This window comes from Taudactylus pleione, unplaced genomic scaffold (assembly GCF_031769625.1).
Source record: "Taudactylus pleione unplaced genomic scaffold, aTauple2 ptg000064l, whole genome shotgun sequence".
NCBI classification, from domain to species: Eukaryota; Metazoa; Chordata; class Amphibia; order Anura; family Myobatrachidae; genus Taudactylus; species Taudactylus pleione.
In genome coordinates, this window is record NW_028284466.1 from 2,205,634 (window position 1) to 2,227,839 (window position 22,206).

At 42.3% G+C, this 22,206-nt stretch overlaps 1 protein-coding gene across 1 annotated transcript in view; it reads right to left on the reverse strand.

Annotated features, from left to right (window-relative positions):
- Window positions 1-22,206, reverse strand: part of GPC4 (glypican 4) — a 118,386-nt gene that overhangs the window by 26,800 nt on the left and 69,380 nt on the right. Inside the window, exon 4 of the mRNA XM_088465746.1 lies at window positions 2,685-2,850. Coding sequence (XP_088321872.1) covers window positions 2,685-2,850 — 166 coding nt within the window. The remainder of the gene's footprint in view (window positions 1-2,684; window positions 2,851-22,206) is intronic.

Genomic DNA, 22,206 nt, shown 5'->3' on the forward strand with positions numbered 1-22,206 from the left:
CCACCAGTAAAATGTATACAGCAATGACAGCGGCACTCTCAGACTCATATTATGGTCACAACAACCTTGAAGTAACGGTCAACAGTTTTGGTTTATTAAAACTTTCGTCCTGACACACAGTACCAGTCAAAAGTTTGGACACCTTCTCATTCAATGGTTTTTGTTTATTTAAATTATTTTCAACATAGTAGATTAATACTGAAGACATCAAAACTATGAAAGAACACATGTGGAATTATGTTGTAAACAAAAAAAGTGTTAAACAAATCAAAATAGGTTTTAAATGTAAGATTCCTCAAAGTAGCCCCCTTTTGCTTTGATGACAGCTTTGCACTCTCTTGGCATTCTCTCAATCAGCTTCATGAGGTAGTCTCCTGGAATGGTTTTCCAACAGTCTTGAAGGAGTTCCCAGAGGTGCTGAGCACTTGTTGGCTGCTTTTCCTTCACTCTGCGGTTCAACTTATCCAAATCCAGCTCAATTGGGTTTAGGTCGGGTGATTGTGGAGGCCAGGTCAACTGACGCAGCACTCCATCACTTTCCTTCTTGGTCAAGTAGCCCTTACATAGTCTGGAGGTGTGTTTGGGGTCATTGTCTTGTTGAAAAACAAATTATGGTCCCAGTAAGCGCAAACCAGATGGGATGGCATGGCGCTGAAGAATGCTTTTGTAGCCATGCTGGTTAAGTGTGCCTTGAATTATAAATAAATCACCAAGTGTGTCACCAGCAAAGCACCCACACACCATCACACCTCCTCCTCCATGCTTCACAGTGGGAACCACACATGCAGAAGCCATCCGCTCACCTTCTCTGCGTCTCACAAAAAGACAGCGGTTGGAACCAAAAATCTCAAATTTGGACTCATCAGACCCAAGTAGAGATTTCCACTGGTCTAATGTCCATTCCTTGTGTTTCTTGGCCCAAACATTCTCTTCTTCTTGTTCATCCTCAATAGTGGCATCTTCGCAGCAATACAACCATGAAGGCCTGATTCACGCAGTCTCTGAACAGTTATTGTTGAGATTTGTCTTCTACTTGAACTCTGTGAAGACTTTATGTGGACTCTAATCTGAGGTGCTGTTAAGTAACAGTTTCTGAGGTTGGTAACTATAATAAACGTATCCTCTGCAGCAGAGGTAACTCTTTGTCTTCCTTTCCTGGGGCAGTGCTCATAAGAGCCAGTTTCATCATAGCGTTTGATGGTTTTTGCAACTGCACTTGAGGACACATTCAAACTTCTTGAAATTTTCTGTATCGACTGACCTTCATGGTCTTAAAGTAATGATGGACTGTCATTTCTCTTTACTGTGTTGAGTGGTTGGTGCCATAATATGGATTACAACAGTAGTCAAATAGTGATGTCCACTGTGTACTACTTTGAGGAATCCAAAATATAAAACAATATTTTGATTCAACACAATTCCATGTGTGTTCTTTTATAGTTTTGATTTCTTCAGTATTAATCTATGTTGAAAATAATTTAAATAAACAAAAACTATTGAATGAGAAGGCGTGTCCAAACTTTTGACTGGTACTGTATGTGTATTATATATATATTATATATATATATATATATATATATACACATACAAATATATACACATATATGTATACATTCATATATACATACATATACACACATTTGTAAAAGACATTCTACCGTTTTGTGTCTATTAGGACGACTTAGCACAAACATATATATACACAAACACAACTTTTTAGTTTAAAATGTGGCAGTGATTTCAATTAATGTTTGAGACCTCATCAGTCATAATAAATAGGAAACAGATATTCCACCTGAGGGCGATAATGTTCTGTACAGTGAATAACGTATAATGAGTCAGTGCATTTCCTGGTCCCTGGCAAATCTCTGTACAGTTTCATACACTATAATATTTTGCTTTAATATGGGCTTACAGCAAATCAAACCATTGCTGGTAAAATAAAAGTTGATCATTTAGAAATGAAAAATAGAACATTCTACTTCTGTTTACCAAAAAGTAGGACTTCACCCAATAGGGGCACACCTGATATACAGCTACTCGATAGGCACCATAAAGATTTTATAATGATCATATAAGGACATACAGTATATCTCCTTGATGTATAGAATGACGCTTGTGTCTCCCCAGCTGTTCATTTACTGCTCACAAAGTACTCTGTGCTAGTCAGCATAAAGAGATGGGTTGCCTACCGTATGTCTAATAATAACATGCATTCTTGTAATCCTGGACAGGGGATGAAACCAACCTCTAGGAAAGCATCACATGCTCTTATAGTATATATGTTAGGTTATGTACTGGACACTGAAATGACTTCCTTGAAGTTTACACTGTAAGTACAAACACGGATGTCCTCACACTAATCTTCTATTCCAAGGTTGGTCCTGCTGTGTCTTAACTTTCCAGTTGTCTCAACACAGGGGAAGGCGGGACAGTCTCCCACAGGTTTAAACAACATGTATTCTGACATTATAAAAAGGCTGCATGGCCATATTCTATATAGGAGCTGCTTGGTTGGACCATTATCTCTTCAAGCTTTGATAAATTTCCCCCTTAGTTATTTTAATTATAAGGCGTTACTCTATAACATCATATACATATATTGGTCGATAACACCATGAGTTTGTTCATTATTTTAAAAAAAACTTGCATTTTAGGTTTAGCAGATTTAATTTGCCACCTACCTATAAAGTTGTTCCATTCAGTATCAAGGTCCCCGGGATTGGCCAGACACCCTCTCATCACGTTCAGGCAGTAGTTGTTACAAGGCTTTACTGTGACTAGTCCTCGGCAGTGAGGACAGTAAGTCATCTTCATCATCGCCCGCACACACTGAGGTGTGGGGTTGACCTACAGGCAAAACAGGTAACATCTGTGTTCAAAAATGTATTTTTTTTCTGCTGATAAAGTATCAAATGCATTAAGAATTATAGCAAAAAATATACTAAAGGCAGACAACTGTGGCTGATTACAATGTCTATTCTTGATCTGCAGTTCACCAGCACCTGCAGAGCGGATGCCAGAACACCTCACCATAGCAGCAATTCTCACTTAAGATGGGTACACACCTGTACAAGCGCCTGGCCGTTCTTGCGTCTCCTTACCCGTTCATGCGATATCGCAAGAGTGTGTACGCAACTTCGATCAGGTTTTGTTGGGTGAAACCTGGTCACGTACAAAGACTGTCTTATGTGTGGTTTAACTTTCATCTGATTTGATGGTACCATATCGGATCAAAAGTGAAGTATGTACGCACCACCGACCGTTCTTGGGATGCTCCTCCAGCAGCAGCAGAGCCGCCTTTGTGTATAATTGAGACTTATCAATTGGCTTTCTATGTCCTGTCGTGTGACCTTTTCAAAATCTATAAATGATGTACAGCCATGTTGTTTTAAAGAATAGCCCTTGTATCAGGGGCACATGTAGACTGTTCTTTTAGGAGGGGGGGGGGGGGGAGGATGATTTAATGATCATGACTCCTCCTCTTTGCTGTATTGGCACCTCCCCTTTCTGGTCCCAACGCCTCCCTTTGCAATAATCAATGTGGCCACAAAAAAACCTGTAATGTATAGGTTTATGTATTCACTATGTGTGAATACACAGTGTTGGCACCAGAAACAGACAAATCTCAGGTGCACAACTCCAAATTATTAATAATATATATAAATGCAATAAAATTTTGCAATCAATAGAGGTTTTTAGCACAATCATGGCCAAGGTTATGGGCCTACCCATCATATCCAGGTAACCTCTTTCGGGTGGGTCCCTAACATACTAGAGTTCAAATCCAGGGCGCAGGACCCCCCAAAACTGGCCCAGCCAAGCTGCCCCAGGGCACCACCATAGTAAGTAAAGTGCAGTGTAAAGAGATAGTTAGGAGCAGCTGCATATAAAGAATGAAAATAAAAAAGTGAAATACATATATATTAAACACACACAGTGAAGGGTTAAAATGTGTTATAAGGAAAATGTGTTATAATGCGGTGCCCTGAGACAGATTAACCAACGCAATCCAGGGGGACCCACACCCCAAAAATGAACCAAGGTTGCACTACAGTATATAACTTGTAGGACTTACCTTGGTGGGTAGGCCCATAACCTTGGCCATGATTATGCTAAAAACCTCTATTGATTGCAAAATTTTATTGCATTTATATATATTATTAATAATTTGGAGCTGTGCACCTGAGATTTGTCTGTTTCTGTGCCTGCAATTAGTCTCATGAGGTAGTACCTCCCATCATATATAGAGTCAGGTTGTGCAGTCCAGAAATCTTTCCCATATACAGTTTTAGCACCAGCAGCCATCTCCCTGCTCACCCCTTCCCCAGCCATCTTCCTACTTCCCATCTTCCTCTGCCCGAGGGCAGCAGGAGCCATCCCCCTCTCCCCTCTGTGCGGGTGCAGTAGCAGCAGTGTAGGATGGAGGCTGTAACGGCTCCCTGCAGTGTCAGTAGCGTACAGACAACGCCACTGTAAAGGGATGACAGTCTCCGGTCAGCCCTGCAGCAGGGTGCGGCTGTGCTCTCTCCCTACTTGGCTCCCCGGTGGCCGCCTGTCACTGACACACACCCCGGATGGGGAGCGCATTACACAGGCTCCGGATCACAGCACAGGCTGAGCACAGCCTGCTCAGGTCAGTGCATGATGAGGACTGTGTTATGGGGGACGATCGCTCCAATCTTTTTTCTCTGCTACTAAAAAGGTAGGGGCAAATGTGTTTTATTTTTTTTCTGTGGGGGCCATTGTGATTGTGATTTTTCATTGTCATTGTGACGAGGCCATTGTGATGGTGTTTTATTTCTACTAATTTGAATAGAAATAACAAAAATATATATATTAAATATATGTTATTTGTTATTATAGATTATAGTTGGAAAAAAAAAAAAACTAGTGGTGTGCCTTGGCAGTTTTACTATTTTGTTTAGTGAGTCCTGCGAGTTGAAAAAGGTTGAAAATCACTGGTCTATTGGCTCTTAAGGGGCACGAGTGGGTCTGATGCAGCAGGTGGGGGTCTGATGGGGCATGTGAATGCAGCTACATGTCAAAGTTTAAATTGGGTGTGAATATTTTGAACATTTATGGTGCAGCCACCTAAACTTTCATGGTCCGTAAAGTGGCCCCAAGGAGGATGAAAGTTGGTCATGGATGCTTACAGGAACCGCTCTCACAGTGGACCCCTATTTATCATACTTACCCACTAAGGGCTGTCTGTCCGGCAGTGCACAGGAACATTGCTTGCAATGCATTATCTTAAAATCTTCAGTTTTGAGAAATATTTTTTCATGCAGATTTATCAAGGTTGATAATCTCTTTCATAGAGTAGAGATAATTTTGTGCCTATAAGTAATTAAATAAAAACATTTTTAAACCCAGTAAATGCTGATTTAGCTAATTACAGATTTACTAGGGTCAACATTTGTTGTATTGATCCAGGGAAATGCAAACAGAAACCCATTTGGTATGATCAGCAATCTTGAGTCATGGCCAGAATTCCCCCCAATGGCTGATAACAGACTTGATTAGCATTTTCCATAAATGTATAGAATTTAGTTATACAAAAGCTGTAATGCCTTCTTCGCACAGACATTAACGTAACATTTTCAACGCATGTTAAACGTGCTTACACAAACAGTCCATTTGCTGTGTGTCAGTTTTAACATTACCTGCAGCAAGCTAATTTAATTACAAAAAGGTTCTATGGGAACACTAGTCCACTGTATAATAGTGCTCCCAACATACCACGAATTGACAGTAAGGATTTGGCAAATGTGCTGCCCATCCACTAGCAGACATCAAAACGACTGCACGATTATGACATTGCAATCGTGCAGTCGTTTGTCAGTCTGTGCCTACACTGAACAAGCAGTCGTTCAGTGTAGGCACATCAATCATCTGCTAACATGCTCAACTTAACGTTATCGTCAGGTTATCCAACGTTTGCCCGATGATAAATGTCTAAACGACGAGCGGGAGCGCGCATCGCTGGTCGTTTTAGACATTTTTGCAAACGATTTATGAACGATTGAACGATTACTATATTGTTATCGTTCAACTTAATCGTCTAGTGGATAGGGCACCTTTAGAAGTGTCTCACGACTGTCACACAGCATAGTATACTACGAACTGAAAAAGCATTTAATAAAACACCATTGTGGTTTCAGATGGTTAACGCCTCGGAGCACAGCTGCAGGCAATTTCTGCAAAGCAAGCACTTGTCAAAAGGTGCATCTGCGGACAGGACCAAATCATCTACATTATGTGGAATAAAAATGTAAAAGTGAGTTCATTAGGCTTGCAGGCATTTAGAGAGAGACTATTTTTGGACGCCTTTAAGTAATGGGTGCCCGTCGGCCGGCATTCAATTGCTATGCCGATGGGCGTGACTGCCGTGGGTGCCTATTGCTTGTCGCGCCCAAATGCACCACCCCTAAATGCTTTAAAACATACATTTGTATTAAGTCTTAAACAGAAGTTGTAATACAGTGTCAGTAAATTATTCAGAACTCGCATAGATTTATATGCAACATTTACAGTCAGTGCTTTGAGTAAACCGCCAATAGCATGGTACATACAAATACTTTTAGGCATATTCGGGGCCGGATTAAGGCTCACATGGGCCTGGAGCTGAAAATGTTCCAAGCCCATACTGAGATGGGGAATAGCTGTGATTGGTGCTGGTGGGTGTGGTCAAAGTCACCTTGGTGTGTACACCCCCTACACTATGATAGAAATAGAAACCTTGCATATTGTTTTTTATCGGGAAAACTAGAAAAACTATTTAAATACTCAAAATGTTAAGCCAGTTAGGCAGCTGGTAATCATGCCGTCATGATGATGGGCCTATTTTTATGTGGAGGCCTGGAGCTGCAGCTCCGCCCCATTGTTAATCTGGCCCTGGCCACATTTACACAAAATTGTTACAGATTTCCAACATTTTTTAAAATACATACTTATCAGTCATTTCTTTTTTTTAATACTAATTTAAATGTGAGCAGCCATATTGGTAGTGGGTTTAAAAATTAAAAAAATGGACATGCATGATAAAGTATCAACTTTGTACAAATGGAATATCTTTATTTTAGTTAATAAGGATACATGGACTAAGTGGATTTATATCTTAATTGATTATATTAGACCAAATATTACCTAGATATTTAACAGTGTTTATATGTAGAAGCAGTTTTGTGTGTGTGCAACTTCAATTCTGTTGTGTGGAACTAACTTTTGAGTGGTGTAAATCTGAGACTGAATTAAGGGCCAGTATGAATAGAAGAACAAAATAAAGGGATAAACAGTTAGGCAGGTAGTTAGTGATATAGACATGTTTTGTACCTTGACCTTATAACATTCACAACCAACCAAGTTAACAATTAGCCAAAACAGCAAACACAAGAAGGAGGAGGTAAAGTGTGGAGGATTGAAGTTTGGAACAATTAAACATCTAGTGTTTCAATGGACCAATCAGTTAACCTTATCAATTCTTTGAAATGTATGAATGCATTAATGTGTCCTTATCATTATAAGGAACTTAACACAAGTCATTAAGAAAGTCAACACCTTCTGAACACTCCACATTGTGAGCCACACAAAGAAACATTGTTTTTTGGCCAATTGTAGTATTTGACCAGCCATGTCAAGTATTCAGACAAATCATCAAAACAGATTAGAAAAGGTGTCCTGGACAAAGGACAAAGTCACACAACTTGTGACATATCGTAAATAACTTTGCAATTCACACTTTGTCTGATTTGGATTTTTGCCTATCAATCGGAATATAGGACATAAAAAAAGTTTCCATTAAAGCTTCAGTATGCTCACTGCTCACACTGTGGAGCTTTTGGGATTTTCACCAAAACGGAAGTAATAAGGAAGATCACACATTTTTTTAATTTTATAATATAAGATTTTTGGGGTTTTCCAATGTAGTAAGAGCCTGATTAAGACCTCATGGGGCACTATTATTATCATCATCATCATCCTTTATTTATATGGCGCCACAAGTGTTCCGCAGCGCCTTACAAAGTACATAAATAATTTGACAACTGACTTACAGTAAAAAAAAAATAGGACAAGGACATGGATAATATACATTGATACATAAGTGACCATAACACCTAGATATGCAACAGAGCGTAAGCAACCAAGTGTTAGGTGCCCTGGTGGGGGGTAATAAGTAGGTGAAAGTAAAGTAAGGAGAAGCACAAGAGGGTAAAGGCCCTGCTCATAAGAGCTTACATTCTAAAGGGGAGGGGAAGACAAACAGGTGTGACACAGACGGGTAAATGTAGGAAGGAACATGTTGCAGCAAGTTAGGATGGGAGCTGGAAGGCTTTGATGAAGTAGTGGGTCTTGAGAGCCCGTTTGAAGGATTGTAAAGAGGAGGAGGGAGAGGGAGAGTGTTCCAAAGGTCGGGAGCAACACGGGCAAAATCTTGGAGGCAGGAATGGGAGGAAGTAATCAGTTGGCATGAGAGGCGGCGTGCATTGGTTGAGCGAAGGAGGCGGCCAGGAGAGTGGAGGGAGATGAGGTCAGAGATGTAAATGGGAGAGGAATGAGTGAGGGCTTTGTACGCAAGAGTGAGAACCTTGAATTGGGTTCTAAAAGGGAAGGGGAGCCAGTGGAGGGCTTGTAGGAGAGGGGAGGCAGATGTAGAGCATTTGGAGAGGAAGATGAGTCGAGCAGCAGCATTGAGGACAGACTGGAAAGGAGAGAGATGGGAGTTGGGCAGGCCAGATAGGAGAAGGTTACAGTAGTCCAATCTGGATATGACCAGTGAGTGTATGAGGGTTTTGGTGGCATCCTGGGTGAGAAAGGGTATTATATTGGAAATATTTTTGAGATGGAAGCGACAGGACTGTGAGAGGCTCTGGATATGTGGTTTGTAGGAGAGGGAGTAGTCCAAGATAACTCCAAGACAGCGCACTTTGGGGCTAGAAGAGATAGTTATGCCATCAATTGATAAAGAAATGGTGGGAAGTGTGGTTATGTTGGCGGGTGGGAAAATTATCAGCTCAGTCTTAGACATATTAAGTTTAAGAAATCGCTGGGACATCCAGGAAGAAATAGCAGAGAGACATTAGGAGATACGAGTGAGGAGAGAGGGGGAGAGGTCAGGGGAGGAAAGGTAGATCTGATTATCATCAGCATAGAGATGATAATGGAGGTCAAAAGAGCTGATGAGTTCACCTAGAGAGCATGTATAGAGGGAGAATAGTAGAGGTCCAAGAACGGAACCTTGGGGAACACCTACTGTAAGAGGCTGTGGTGGGGAAGAGGAGTCATGAGAAGAGACAGAAGGACCGGTCTGAGAGGTAGGACAACAGCCAGGAGAGGAGTCACGTAAACCAAGGGAGTGATGGATTTGCAGCAGGAGAGGGTGGTCAACAGTGTTGAAGGCAGCAGAGAGGTCAAGGAGAATAAGCATAGTGTAGTGGCCCTTGGATTTGGCAGCAAGGAGGTCATTGCTGAGTTTTGTGAGGGCAGTTTCAGTGGAGTGGAGAGAACGGAAGCCAGACTGAAAAGGATCAAGGAGGGAGTGGGAGGAAAGAAAGGTGGTAAGGCATTTGTAAACAACATGCTCAAGGAGCTTGGAGGCAAAAGGGAGGAGAGAGATGGGACGGTAGTTGGAGAGAGTGTTGGGATCAAGGGTAGGTTTTTTAAGAATGGGGGAGACTATTGCATGTTTGAATGCAGGAGGGACAGTGCCAGATGAGAGGGAGAGATTGAGGAGGTGGGCAAGATGGGAACAGGCACAAAGAGAGGTAGCGGAGGAGACGCGAAGGGTTAGGGTCAAGGGGGGAGGTAGAAAGGGGGGAGGACCGGATGAGAGCCATGACTTCCTCTCCAGAAACATGCGAGAAGGCTGTCAGAGTCGGTGAAATGGATGGAGATGGGTGATCAGGGAAAGAAGGAGGTGTAGAGCAGGGCGACTGGTGGGATGTGATGTCTTGACGTATGGAATCGATTTTGGATGTAAAGTAGGTAGCAAAGTCAATGGCAGTGAGTGAGGAGGGGAGGCGGGGAGGGGGTGGACAGAGCAGGGAGTTGAAGGTGGTGAAGAGACGCTGGGGATTTGAGGACCGGGAGGTAATGAGGTTCTTGAAATAGGACTGTTTAGATAGGGAAAGGGCAACACTGTAGGATGAGAGCATAAATTTGAAGTGGAGAAAATCTGCCTTAGAGCGTGATCTTCTCCACTGTCGCTCGGCAGTTCTTGAACACTTTTGCAGATATCTGGTGCATTTGGAATGCCAGGGTCGTAGTGTGGATCTGCGAGGGTGAGTAGTGATTGCCGATGCCGAAAAAGTGAGAGGCACATATAGAAACCGTTGTAATTCCTACACCGTTCACCTGATTTGGATGTAATTACCCTCAAATTAAATCTGAAAGTCTGCAGTTAAAGCACATCTTGTTTGATTCATTTCAAAGCCATTGTGGTGGTGAATAGAGGGCAAAATATGAAAATTCTGTCAATGTCCCAATATTTATGCACCTGACTGTATACATAATACTAACAACTTATTTTCTATTATAATTAAGTATCATCATATGTTTTGGTACCGCAAAAAAACTAAAGTTACAAGTTTTCTGAAACATAGGCAATGACAACTAGTGCAAAATCACCAAATATAAAGATGCTCATTCGGAGGGGTGGGGGGGGAATTCAATTGTTTTGGGTGGCACGATAATTAATGGGCACCCGTCAGAGCAATTAAATTGCTTTGGGGGCCTATTAATTATCGCGCTTGTCACACCCATTTAGGCAGGGTTTAGCCACGTATAGCAGCTAAACCAGTCTGAAGTCCTGGTTAGAGTGCCTAAACAACGGACTTCTCGCACATTTCTGTTCACCACCTCCGCAGGGGGCGAGCAGAAATGTCTGTGCCAGCGGCTCCCGCACCCGAACGGAGCAACAAGTGAATTGCTCAGGTGAGCGCCCATCTCTGACAGCCACCAGCACAAACAAATGAATCTACCACAGCCATTTTGACGCCCATTGTGAATGATTTTTAAACTGGCCCCAAATTACTGTAAATCCGTCCATTTGATCAAGATTAATGAGATGTCAATTCTCACAGATGAAAAATTGTATTGGTTGACAACCCCAATTATTATTTAGTGTTCCCGCTAGGCTGTTTCAGTAGGACGTTGCATGATTTTAAAGTGACAAAATGCGCACTGCCTTTATGGCGGCGCTTCACTGAAACAGCCTACCCTCAGCTGCCCCCACCCACAAGCCGCAGTGTCCTGCGGGTTAAAATGTTGCAGTTTATCATGCGCTCTGCATCTATTCACCGTGAGAGGAGAGCTTGGGGGCAGCCAAGCATCTTCATAATGTAAGCGCTGGGCATGGCCCCTCGAATGACGAACAAGGGACAAGGCATGAAGCCACGCCCCCCACCTGGAGTGTCCACACCCCCTTTACAGGAGAATGCGCAGAAGTGCCCCTTCTCCCAGACAGCGCCCTGCCCGCTGTCTACCCTGGAGTGAACATTATTAACAGTTACTTATATAGTGACAGCATATTAGGTTTCGCTTTACAATTTGACCGACAGTAATAAAACAAGACTGGGTACCAACAGATAGATAAGGTGGAATTCAATTGTTGCGATGACGGCTTTCAGTGATGGACACTCAACAGAGCAAGTAAATTGTTGCTCCATGCGGGCGTGATAGTAGCCAGCATTTCTGCTCGCAGCCTCCTGAGGTGGTGAGCAGATATGTGCGATAAGTCAGGCATTTCGGGTGCCCTAGCCAGTACTTCAGATGGATTTACCAATTGAATCGCCTTGATATAGAGTTAAGAATGCCCTGCTCGCAAGCTTACAATCTACTCAATGTGTGCATTAACCAGCCATCCACATTATCTAGACCACATGTAGGAATTACATTTCCATGTTGTAACTGAATTTTTGAACTTGCGATGCTTTTATTTCCCTATAATTCACAATCCTGATGCAGCCAATGATAAGGATTAGTCATTTACCTTAGTTGACATGTGTGTCCTAGATTTTATTTATAATGGAGGTTCTAGTCTTAAGGCCCCCCATACATCAGAGATTGATTGCAGTAAATCATGCAGTTTGCAATCGATTGTGTATAAAAATCTTTCCCTTTTTCAATAGATTGCAGAATTGCCACAATTGATTGAAATCGACTGAAAAAGGGAAAGATTTTTATACACAATCGATTGCAAATTGCACGATTGTTGCAATCAATCTCTGATGTATGGGGCCTTTAACATGATGCCATGAGTGCCTATATTGGACACAGATCTAGCTGTTATGCTCAAGCCAAGCACCATATAGGAATTTTACTTCTACACAAAACCACTCTGTGCTGCCTACAGCTATGTTTAAACAAATATACTATTTTTTTCTTATTTTTTGGACAAATGTGTCTTAACAAGTTGAGATAATATGAATATGGTATAAATTGGTCATATCTCCCTTCTCCATCTCAGTTACATGTTTCATTGTGAACTGAACAGCAATTATACTTGCTGGGCAAGATGATCAGAAATACTGATTTTCTGTGGGCTGTAATGCTGGAATGCTTCCTATAGTGCTTTGTAAAAGAAACTGCCAGCAAACCCATAACAAAAGTGGTATTAATTACATATAGGAATCTGCTTTTCAGCACTGCTTCAAGTCGTCCAACAAATTATTGGCATACCCTACAACTAACCCATGTCAAGCGCTTCATCTTTAGCTTCCATTTTCATGTCAAAGGCAAATGGAATATGTAAATCACAGGATTTAGCGCTCATTTATCATTCATATTTTTGCACAACAATTTTAAGGATTACTATTTCCTTATTACTGCTTTTGTAATAAGCTTATAGGGAGTAAGTAGTGCAAATAATTATTTTATCCCACATTACACTCAAAATAGTACAAACCTACAGATGTGTCCTCATACACTATTGCCGCAGTCGCCTCAAAACAGCCCTTCTCGGCGCGCCGGGTCCCATGCAACTGCTTGCCCTGAGCGTCATTTTTGCTCAAATATGCGTCTTAGTCATATTACTTTGCGAGGAAACTGCTTAAGAAGACTGCACCCAAAGTACACCCCATTTGCTTTGTCCCAATTCCAAATTGCCCTAATTTAACATATAAAACACAATCTGTTCTATGGTACGCACATAATTTCATTTGTATTGAAAGCTCACAACTGACGTCTACAATTTGGGGCAGACACGCAAAACAAGGGATTGTTTGAAGTTATTTTAATACAACATTTGAATTGTGTATAAAAATATAATAAAAAATACATCCCACTGGGGAAGAATTACCAAAAAATGCTTGCTGGTGTAATGCATATACGTATGCAAACACAAATAAATAAGACACACAGATGACAATGCAAAAAAATCACAAATACCACAGGTCAAAAGAATGTATGTAAACAAAGTCCAACTAACAAAGTCCAAAATTAAAGCAGCCGCATTGTTAGTTTAATATCCAGTAGCAGCAGGTTAGTGGAAAGATAGTAACACTCCGTGAATAGAGTCAGCTCGATGTATTAGCCGCAATGTTAGTATGATCCTGTAGTGAACGGAGCTATTAACGGAGTACCTAGTCACAAGATAAAGATGAAATCAGTGAGGATTTATCGTTCACACTGCAGTGTACCTGTATTCCTTGTGGAGTAGATGAAACTACAGTGGCTGGAGCCCACTATGATGATAACGGTCATTAACCAAATGAATGGTACACCGTAGTTCCTGGAAAGGCCTCTCCTTAGCCCTGGTGCTATTACCTGCTGCAGCTCACGTAGCTCACAAACCGCCATGCTCACTCCAATGTGAATCCACTGTCAGCCGCTGTAATGAGAAACTGGCTGCTGCCTCTAGTGCGTCAGCTGCATCCTGTATGATGATGGGGTAGAGGTGTATCACCTTACGCGTTTCTCGGCCCATTAGCTCTGGCCGTTTCCTCAGAGATAATAACTAATACTATCTTTCCACTAACCCGCTGCTACTTCAGATTATAAAACTAACAATGCGGCTGCTTTGATGTTGGACTGTATTTACATACATTCTTTCGACCTGTGGCCATAATGTTTATGATTTTTTTTTTGTATGGTCATTTGTGTTTCTATTTACTTGTGTTTACATATGTATGTGCATTACACCAGCAAGCATAGTTCCCCAGTGGGATGTATTTATTTTATTTGTATATACACAATTCAATTGTTGTATGAAAATAATTTCTCTATCGATATTTGCATGCGCTCCCAGTATTCTTTTTTTTCGTCTCAATCAGGGGTAGCCACGCTAATCTGGTGAGCTGCGCCCAGATTTCTAGTCATCATACCTATTACTGAAGCGCCTAGTTTCATTGTTTTTTTGTTTGGAGTTGCCATGATTTAGCTGTATACTGGCATTTATAACAAGTTATAGGGAAGAAAAAAAAAAAAAAGAAGGTTGTAGTTCAGATCGTGGTGCACACAATGCCGGCAGTCGCAATAAAGAAGCCGGAATCCCGGCAAGGGTTAGAAGACCGGTTCGACAATCTCTACAGCTGCGATCCCGTAGGTAAGTTTTAGGGTTTGTGTTAGGAACTAGGAAGAGGGTTAGGCTGCAGGAGAGCTGGGTAAGGGTTAGTTTACTTACCTGCAGGCATTGGCATTTCAGCATCTGTATTGAGACTGCTGGCATTCTGTGCCGGGATCAAGTACCCAACAAAAACATAGATCAATAGGGAAAGAATGCAGATTCATGAGGAATTCTACAAGTTAAATAACTTTAATGGAGCTGGTAACCCCCCCGGAGCAGGAGCATGATTTTTTCATCTTTAATATAAAAATTATACACAATAGTTAGTTTTTGATATTTAGACGTAAAAAAAAAAGGGGTTAAACTATTTTATAGTGAATTTTGGGCAAAATCTTTTATTGAGTAGTCACAATGCTGCTCTGTTAATGTTGGCTGGGCGGACTTGCGGCCGGATGTGCCCTACATAAGAACCTCAGAAGCATTGATCCTCTCACACCTCCTTGAAGAAGGCACCTGTGCCGAAACGCGTTGGAGACCCTCACATCAAACCCGAAACCAATCCAGGCTGACCTCCACTAAAGATCCCCATCCCCACCAGGGACCACCAGTGCAGAAAGCTCTCAGCCCACCCGCCTGCTGGTCTGCACCGCTCACACCTCCAGTGACCGGCTCCACCCCGGACCAGCCCCTCTCCCCCCCTGCTCCCAGGCGTGCTCAGCAACTCACTCCTGGCTAGGGGTGTCTCCACCGTCGATCCCCATTTCCACGAGGGACCGTCAGTGATAAGAGCATCCTGCACATCCGGCCGCAAGTCCGCCCAGCCAACATCGCCAGTGACCAGCTCCATCCCGGTCACACTTTCCACAACCCCCCTCCTCCCTGGCTTTTTTTTTAATCAGTATCCCGGGCAGACCACCCCCCAGGGGTGGTCCCAGCACACACGCTGCAACCCAGCCTCCCAGCAGCTCACCCATCCACACCTCTGGCTCCGCACCACCAGCGGCACGACCAAGAGCCAATTTCAACTGCATACTACGGTCGCTGACCTCCGCAGACCAATCAGAACAGCCGTGCACTTGCAGCACACCAGCAACACGCTGATCCAGCTCACCAACAAACCTGCAGCTTCCAACCTATCTGCAACGGCCGCAACGTCGACCTACATCACCATAACAAAAAACCTACCGGTAGGTAAGTACTGCCAAGACTCACACCAACACGCGGGACGCCGCACAGGTGTTCCAACCCACTCTGCAAATCCCCCCACCCCCCGAGACTTCCTAGACTGTCGACCATAGGTCCAGCAGGGGTGACGTGCAAGGTCACTGAACCGCACGGGAAGGAGCCCCCTAGAAGGGTCCACCTACCTCCCCAGTCTCATCAACACTCATCACTGAACCCCACCCACCTGCCCGGGATCTTAACAGAGTAGCATTGTGACTACTCAATAAAAGATTTTGCCCAAAATTACTGTGTCTCGCTGGCCTCATTTTGATCCTATTCCATTCCCCTTTTCACATTACTCCAAACTACACTTCATACCCAATCACACCCTCCTCACTCCCAAAACATCACCACCACCAGAAGAAACATTCTAATTAACACCACTCACAAACACACACAAGTCATCACCATTACTAGCAGGAAGAGCACACCTTACCCCCCCTACCCCCATACGTTTTCAATGCGGGAAAGGTACTCCCACACAAAGGTGCAGCACCCCGAAACCACAACACACCACCCCCTGGTCAACGAGAGCGCAGTTCTACCGCCCATCTTCATATATTTTATAGTGAAGGCCACTTCTCTTCTAATACAGTGGTTCAAGTTGTATTTTAACAAACTAAATTCTATAATGTCTACAGAACTTACTGAGGAACTACCTGGCAATTTCTCATCCCCTTCGCAAGTTGAGCTACTAGTTTTTGGTACCTTAACTAAAGATGTTTGAGCTGCCTGTCCTCTTCTTGTTTCCTTTTCAAATTATAGATTAGCCACTCACCCATGACAAGATATTCACAACAAGCATGTAATAAGTGGGCTCCGCTAACAGATTGGTGAGGTGGCATAGAATTTCCCACATGTCATATGGTGATGAGTCATCAAAGGCGGGACTCAAGCAGCGGTGGATTGTCTGCGTCCTATCAGGTGGTTAATGTTGAATGTTGCTATACATCTTAATTTATTTCAAATTTAGGGCTACCTATGCATTATCTTCTATCGGAACCCCTGCAACCCGGCAGAGAAACACCATTCTAAATCAAGAAAAGTAATTTAATGTAAGAAACCCTAAACTCAGCCATTATTTTCAAATGCTGACAATTAGCCAATTAACATTTATATGGCATTTAAAACTATATAAGCTCAGTAGTCGCCTGCCCGTGAAGGTTTGACTCAAATGTAAAAACCTGTAACACAACCCCCCTCCTCCTGAATGTTAGACCTTTTAATGTTAATTGTGAGGAGGTTGCGGAAAATGAACAAAATTCCACAAGCATGACTTTAAGCTCATATCACAGCACATGACTGACTGGGATTAACCCATGAACACAGAATCATGGCAATATATAAAAGTTGTTAGTACATTCCAACTTATAGCAAAGGAATGAATGCGGTTAGGATCAGAACACTCCCAAAATCTCAACTTCAGAGTCTGGTACGCGAGTTCCTGAGATGATTTTTTTTTTTTTACGACTAAACCCCCAAGATAATAAGGCCTCTTAATTTTACAATATGAAAGGGAAGCACTCCATGGTGTATTTATATTTTATAGCAAACATATGTAGGATGTATACAGATTATGTTAAGATACTACATAGAGCCTTTCAGTTACATTTAACCATTCATGTGGACCTTACAGTACTGCAGACAAAGACAGGTTGAACCTATAATGCAAAAAAGTGTCCTGAGGCACCTCCCTTGGGAAGGTTACACTGTTGGTGGATACAATGGAAAATGGAGGCCACAGCTGGAGCATCAGCCAGTTATTTGTGATTTCACACCTAAAGTAAGTATTGAGACAGTTGTAACTAGAGGTTGTAACTAGAAGGGGCAGCGGGTCCTACAGCAGAGGTCACAGAGGGAATGCAGCTGGGAAATTTCACACAATGTAATGACATTTTTCATTCCCACCATCCCACAAATTTTGAGTAATGTATACGGTTGTGCCTGGCAAATACACCACCATATCTCATGGAGTCCGTGGTCTGCAATGACACTGAAAGGGATCCCTGTGCTGTGGTCCTACACGTCCCTTGGCAGACTGGTTAGAGATGAAGGTATCAGGGAGATTATGGCAAGTGTGGACATCAACTCAGCATTACTTTTGCCATCAGTTACCAGTTTGCTTCCCCATAGATGGCTGGGTCTCTTTTTTTTTTTTTTTTAATTATTTCTCCATTACGTGTATAATTTCTTTGGAACCAGGCTGGATTTGACATAGATAGATAGGAGATATAGATAGATATATGCATTCCCGCTAGGCTGTTTCAGCAGGGGACCACACCCTGCCCTATTTCTGAAGGGCAGAAAGCACCCTGCCCTCCAGCGTGGCTCCCCGCTGAAACAGCCTGTGGGTTCTGTCCTGCACCCGCGGGCCGCCAGTGTCCCACGGGTGGGGAAAATGGCAGCAGCGGTCACCGCCAGTGAATGGATGCCGGCCTTACATCTTAAAGAGTAATCAATACCAACACACAAAACAGGCAATACACAGAGAAACATCTCTGGTTTAATCTCCATGTTTACCTTTGTATTTCAATTCCAAACCTTCAGTGCTATTGAGATGAGTGGCAGAAAGACATACTTAGGATGGGTACACACCTAAACGATCGGCAATTGTGCCGATGTTCAGGGCGATTTGCCTCCACCCTGGACATCGCAGGATTGCCGGTACACACAAAGGATTTAATGAATGACGGAACGGTCACTGTTCCGTCCTTCATTAATATGTACAGCCTCACATGCGATATTGTGTGATTGGTTGTGCAGCACGGCTAATCACACTATATTGCATGTGAATGCTGGAGCGCGTAAATCTGGTATACACACTGCACGATATGCTAGATTTGTCGTTCAGATTCAGCCAAAATCAGGACAATATCGTTCAGGTGTGTACCCAACCTAAGTCTTTGTGGTGTCACAAGTGTCATCTTATGAATGGTGGATGAGGAAAAAAAAACGCAATTGAAAAAAAGTTAACCCTAATGTATTTCCCATTATTGAACAACTTCTGACTGCTCAAGCATCTTCAGCTAGTATAGAATTTTTTTTCTTCTTTGAAGCTTCTAAACAGACTGGGAACTGAAGAGGCCTCTAAACTAATGTTTTTATTCAAAATGTTTAATGCCAGTAACATTCCCAGTTCTAATGCTTAACACCTTTTTTTTGTGTATTTCTCTGAAAAGTGCATTTGCATGTTTTAATTATGTTTAAGGCTAAAATTGGTTTCATTGAAAGATGTCAAATAATTTCAAACCCTAATGACTTTGGATTGGTAACGTTAGAAAGCATTAAAACGTGATTGATCCAGGTTTCTAAACCATAGCAATGTATCACAGTATTAATATAACAAGCCGGGTTCAATTGTTTTAATTTAAAAACATTAATGCAAAAAAATAAATAAAAAAAATTAGATTATATATATATATATATATATATAATCTATCTATATATACACATACACACACGCGCTTAATGGTGTTGATTGCCCTTGGTTACATTGAAGGATCAGTAATTGTAGGTTATCCAGGGGAGAAAGAAAACCTGCGGCAGTCACTAACAGGTAAATGCACTGACACTGCAGTAAGTAAAATGCTGGAGAGTCAGCGTAAGGACTTAAGTGGCTGGTCCATAACTCAGTAAGGATGAAATTTATTTGGATAGTTTTAGTATTACAGAAAGCACTCTGATCACTGGCACTTTTAACTGGGTGGGGGATCAGGGGACTCCCTTGTTAGTTAATTGTATTAGGACAGGGAGCATTTGTAATTCTGTAAGTTGTTTGATGATGCATCTAAATTATTTTGTACATTTTTAATCATATACTTTATGTCAATTGTTTTAAGAAATGTTGCTGCCTTTTCCACCCACCTATAGTTGTATATAGTCTAACTTTTAGTGTTGTTAACGTATGGGTTTGTGTTACGTATCCTATTGAGCAAAATTTGCATGCACTAGAAAATGAAACATTAACCTTTCACCTGCCAGGAAGGCCAGTAGCATACAGGAGAATGATGCGGTGCAGTCACCAAGTGAATCATAAACAGGTTAAGAGGACATTCAGCAACAAGTGCCCCAGTCAAGTCAATGTCATAGCAATACCTCCACAGGCTGTGACCTGCAGCTATACATATATCCCATTATCCTTGTATGGCCATGTTCTCCGCTGATACAGAACAAGTTCAGGTATCGTATCCAGTCTAGACAGAGGGAGTCAGTACTTTACAGCCTGGGCCAGCAGACTTCGGGGATTATGCATCTCAGAAATCCTAGCTTTAGCGTAAATTCTTAATTTACAAAACTTATTTCAAAGTGACTAGCAAAGTAGTAATATTCAGAACTTTAAAACTGCTTGTGGTAAATACAAATAAAATATTCACTAGCTCAAAAAACTTCAAAGTTGTGTAGGACAAAAAGCTAAATAAAAAAAAATCAATTAGACTAGAATAATAGGTCATTGATTAGGATTGAATATTCCTTATTAAAACCATCAAGTATCTAACCTCAAACTTTATTGGCTATTTAAAAGGTCTGTAAATCAATTTGTGAAGAGGCTGGTCAGTATTATGGACATTGCATTAACGAGTAATCTCCTAAACTCAATCCATGGTTACAGCCTGGCAGTCTCTAAAGTCCTACAGCAGTGCAGAATCAACTTGTGGCCGATACTGACAAGTCCAAGCAAAGGTGGAACCTTCAGAGTTTCCACCTACAAACTAACCGAGTCTACTGTGTAAAAGGAAAACATCACTGATGCCTTAGGCAGAAGTGGCTGATTTACATTTTATATACACATTATGGAAATCATTTTCGGAAAAATATAGGACATTTTCTAACTGTAAAATAGCACAAATCCATAAATTGTGTTTGTTCTGATTGTGTATCAAGTACATATTTACATTCCGAAACTACTGAGAACTTTGTAACCCTTCTACTACATTTCTTTAGATCCAGAAGGTGTAATGGTGCGTACACACTGGGCGATTAAAGTGGACGACTGAACGATAACGATATCGTTATCGTTCAGTCGTCCACTTTATCGTCCATTTTTAACACAAAAAAGATGAACGATGACGACGACACGCGTTCCCGCGGGTCGTTCGTCATCCTCGTTCATCGGGCTGACATGCAGGCCAACCTGACGACCTCGTCAGGTTGCTGCATGTCAGGGAATGGGGGAGAGAGCCCGGCGCTGAACGATATCGCTAATGATATCGTTCAGCGGCTGTGCTCAATGTCATGAACGACATTGAGCACAGCCTGCCGGGGACACACTAGACGATATCGCTCAGGGAGCATATCGTCTAGTGTGTATGCACCTTTAGAGCTGTAAGGAGAGATGATTTAGCGAAGGCAATTGTGTGTTCATTTACACAGGATGCTTCCTGGGTGACTCATCAGTCTGAGTCACACTGCTCAGAATTTCAACACCTTCCACCTTGTGCCTGGCCTAACAGCAGGAACAAAGGGAATGACTAATTATTACTCTGGGCAACTGGAGGCACAACCATTAACTACCTCACTTCCCATGATATCACACTATGGGGTCTAAGTTTAATGGCCCAGAAGGACAGAGATCGAGAGAGATTTTATTTATATATTTATAATACATACATATATATATATATATATATATATATATATATATACACACACACACACACACACACATATACATACACATATATACACACACACACACACACACACACACACACAGTATACATACTGCGTTTAGCCTTGGTGCTTTTCCAGCTAAAAATAATGATCAGATCTATGAGAATGCTCAATAAAAAATGGTAGGTTAAACAGGGTCAAAACTAGGATTTCTGTCACCCGGGTCAAGGCAGTAGTTCGGCACCCCCCCCCCCCCCCCACACTCATGTTTTGATATTACTGATTGTCTTACTGCCTCCCCAACCCCTCTATATTTATAATAACTTTACCTGCCCATTAATAGCAGCACAGAAAAACCCTCTAACCTCACAGACCCCTCTGCACAGCCCCCTCATCTCTCCCCGCCAGCAACCTTACCTGCCAGCTCCTGCACAGCGGGGGACTGGCGGTGGATTAGCGGCGGCACAATCTTTAATGTGGAGCTGTAAGCGTAACATAGCCGGTATGGCTGCCCTACCCAACGCTGCAGCCGTCCGAACGGCTCCTCGGCACAGGATACTGTGGGAATGAACTGTCCCAAGAGACACTGCAGGGGATGGGGCAGACCAAAAGGGGCAGGCAGCAGCAAGCTTCACGCTGCAATGTGTAATGGTAGCGGTTCACCCGGCAGAGAAGTCGTCGGGCACACCGCTACTGATCATTTAGATGCCAGACCTGACTTCAGCGCCCCCTAAATCTGGTGCCCGTGACTCCACAACCGGCCGCCACAAAGTTTGGGCCCTGGGTTAAAAAGATAAAACAAAATGCATGACTTAAATAAAATGGTCTAGGAGCTGGGGATGTAATGATGTGTAACTAAAATGCAACAA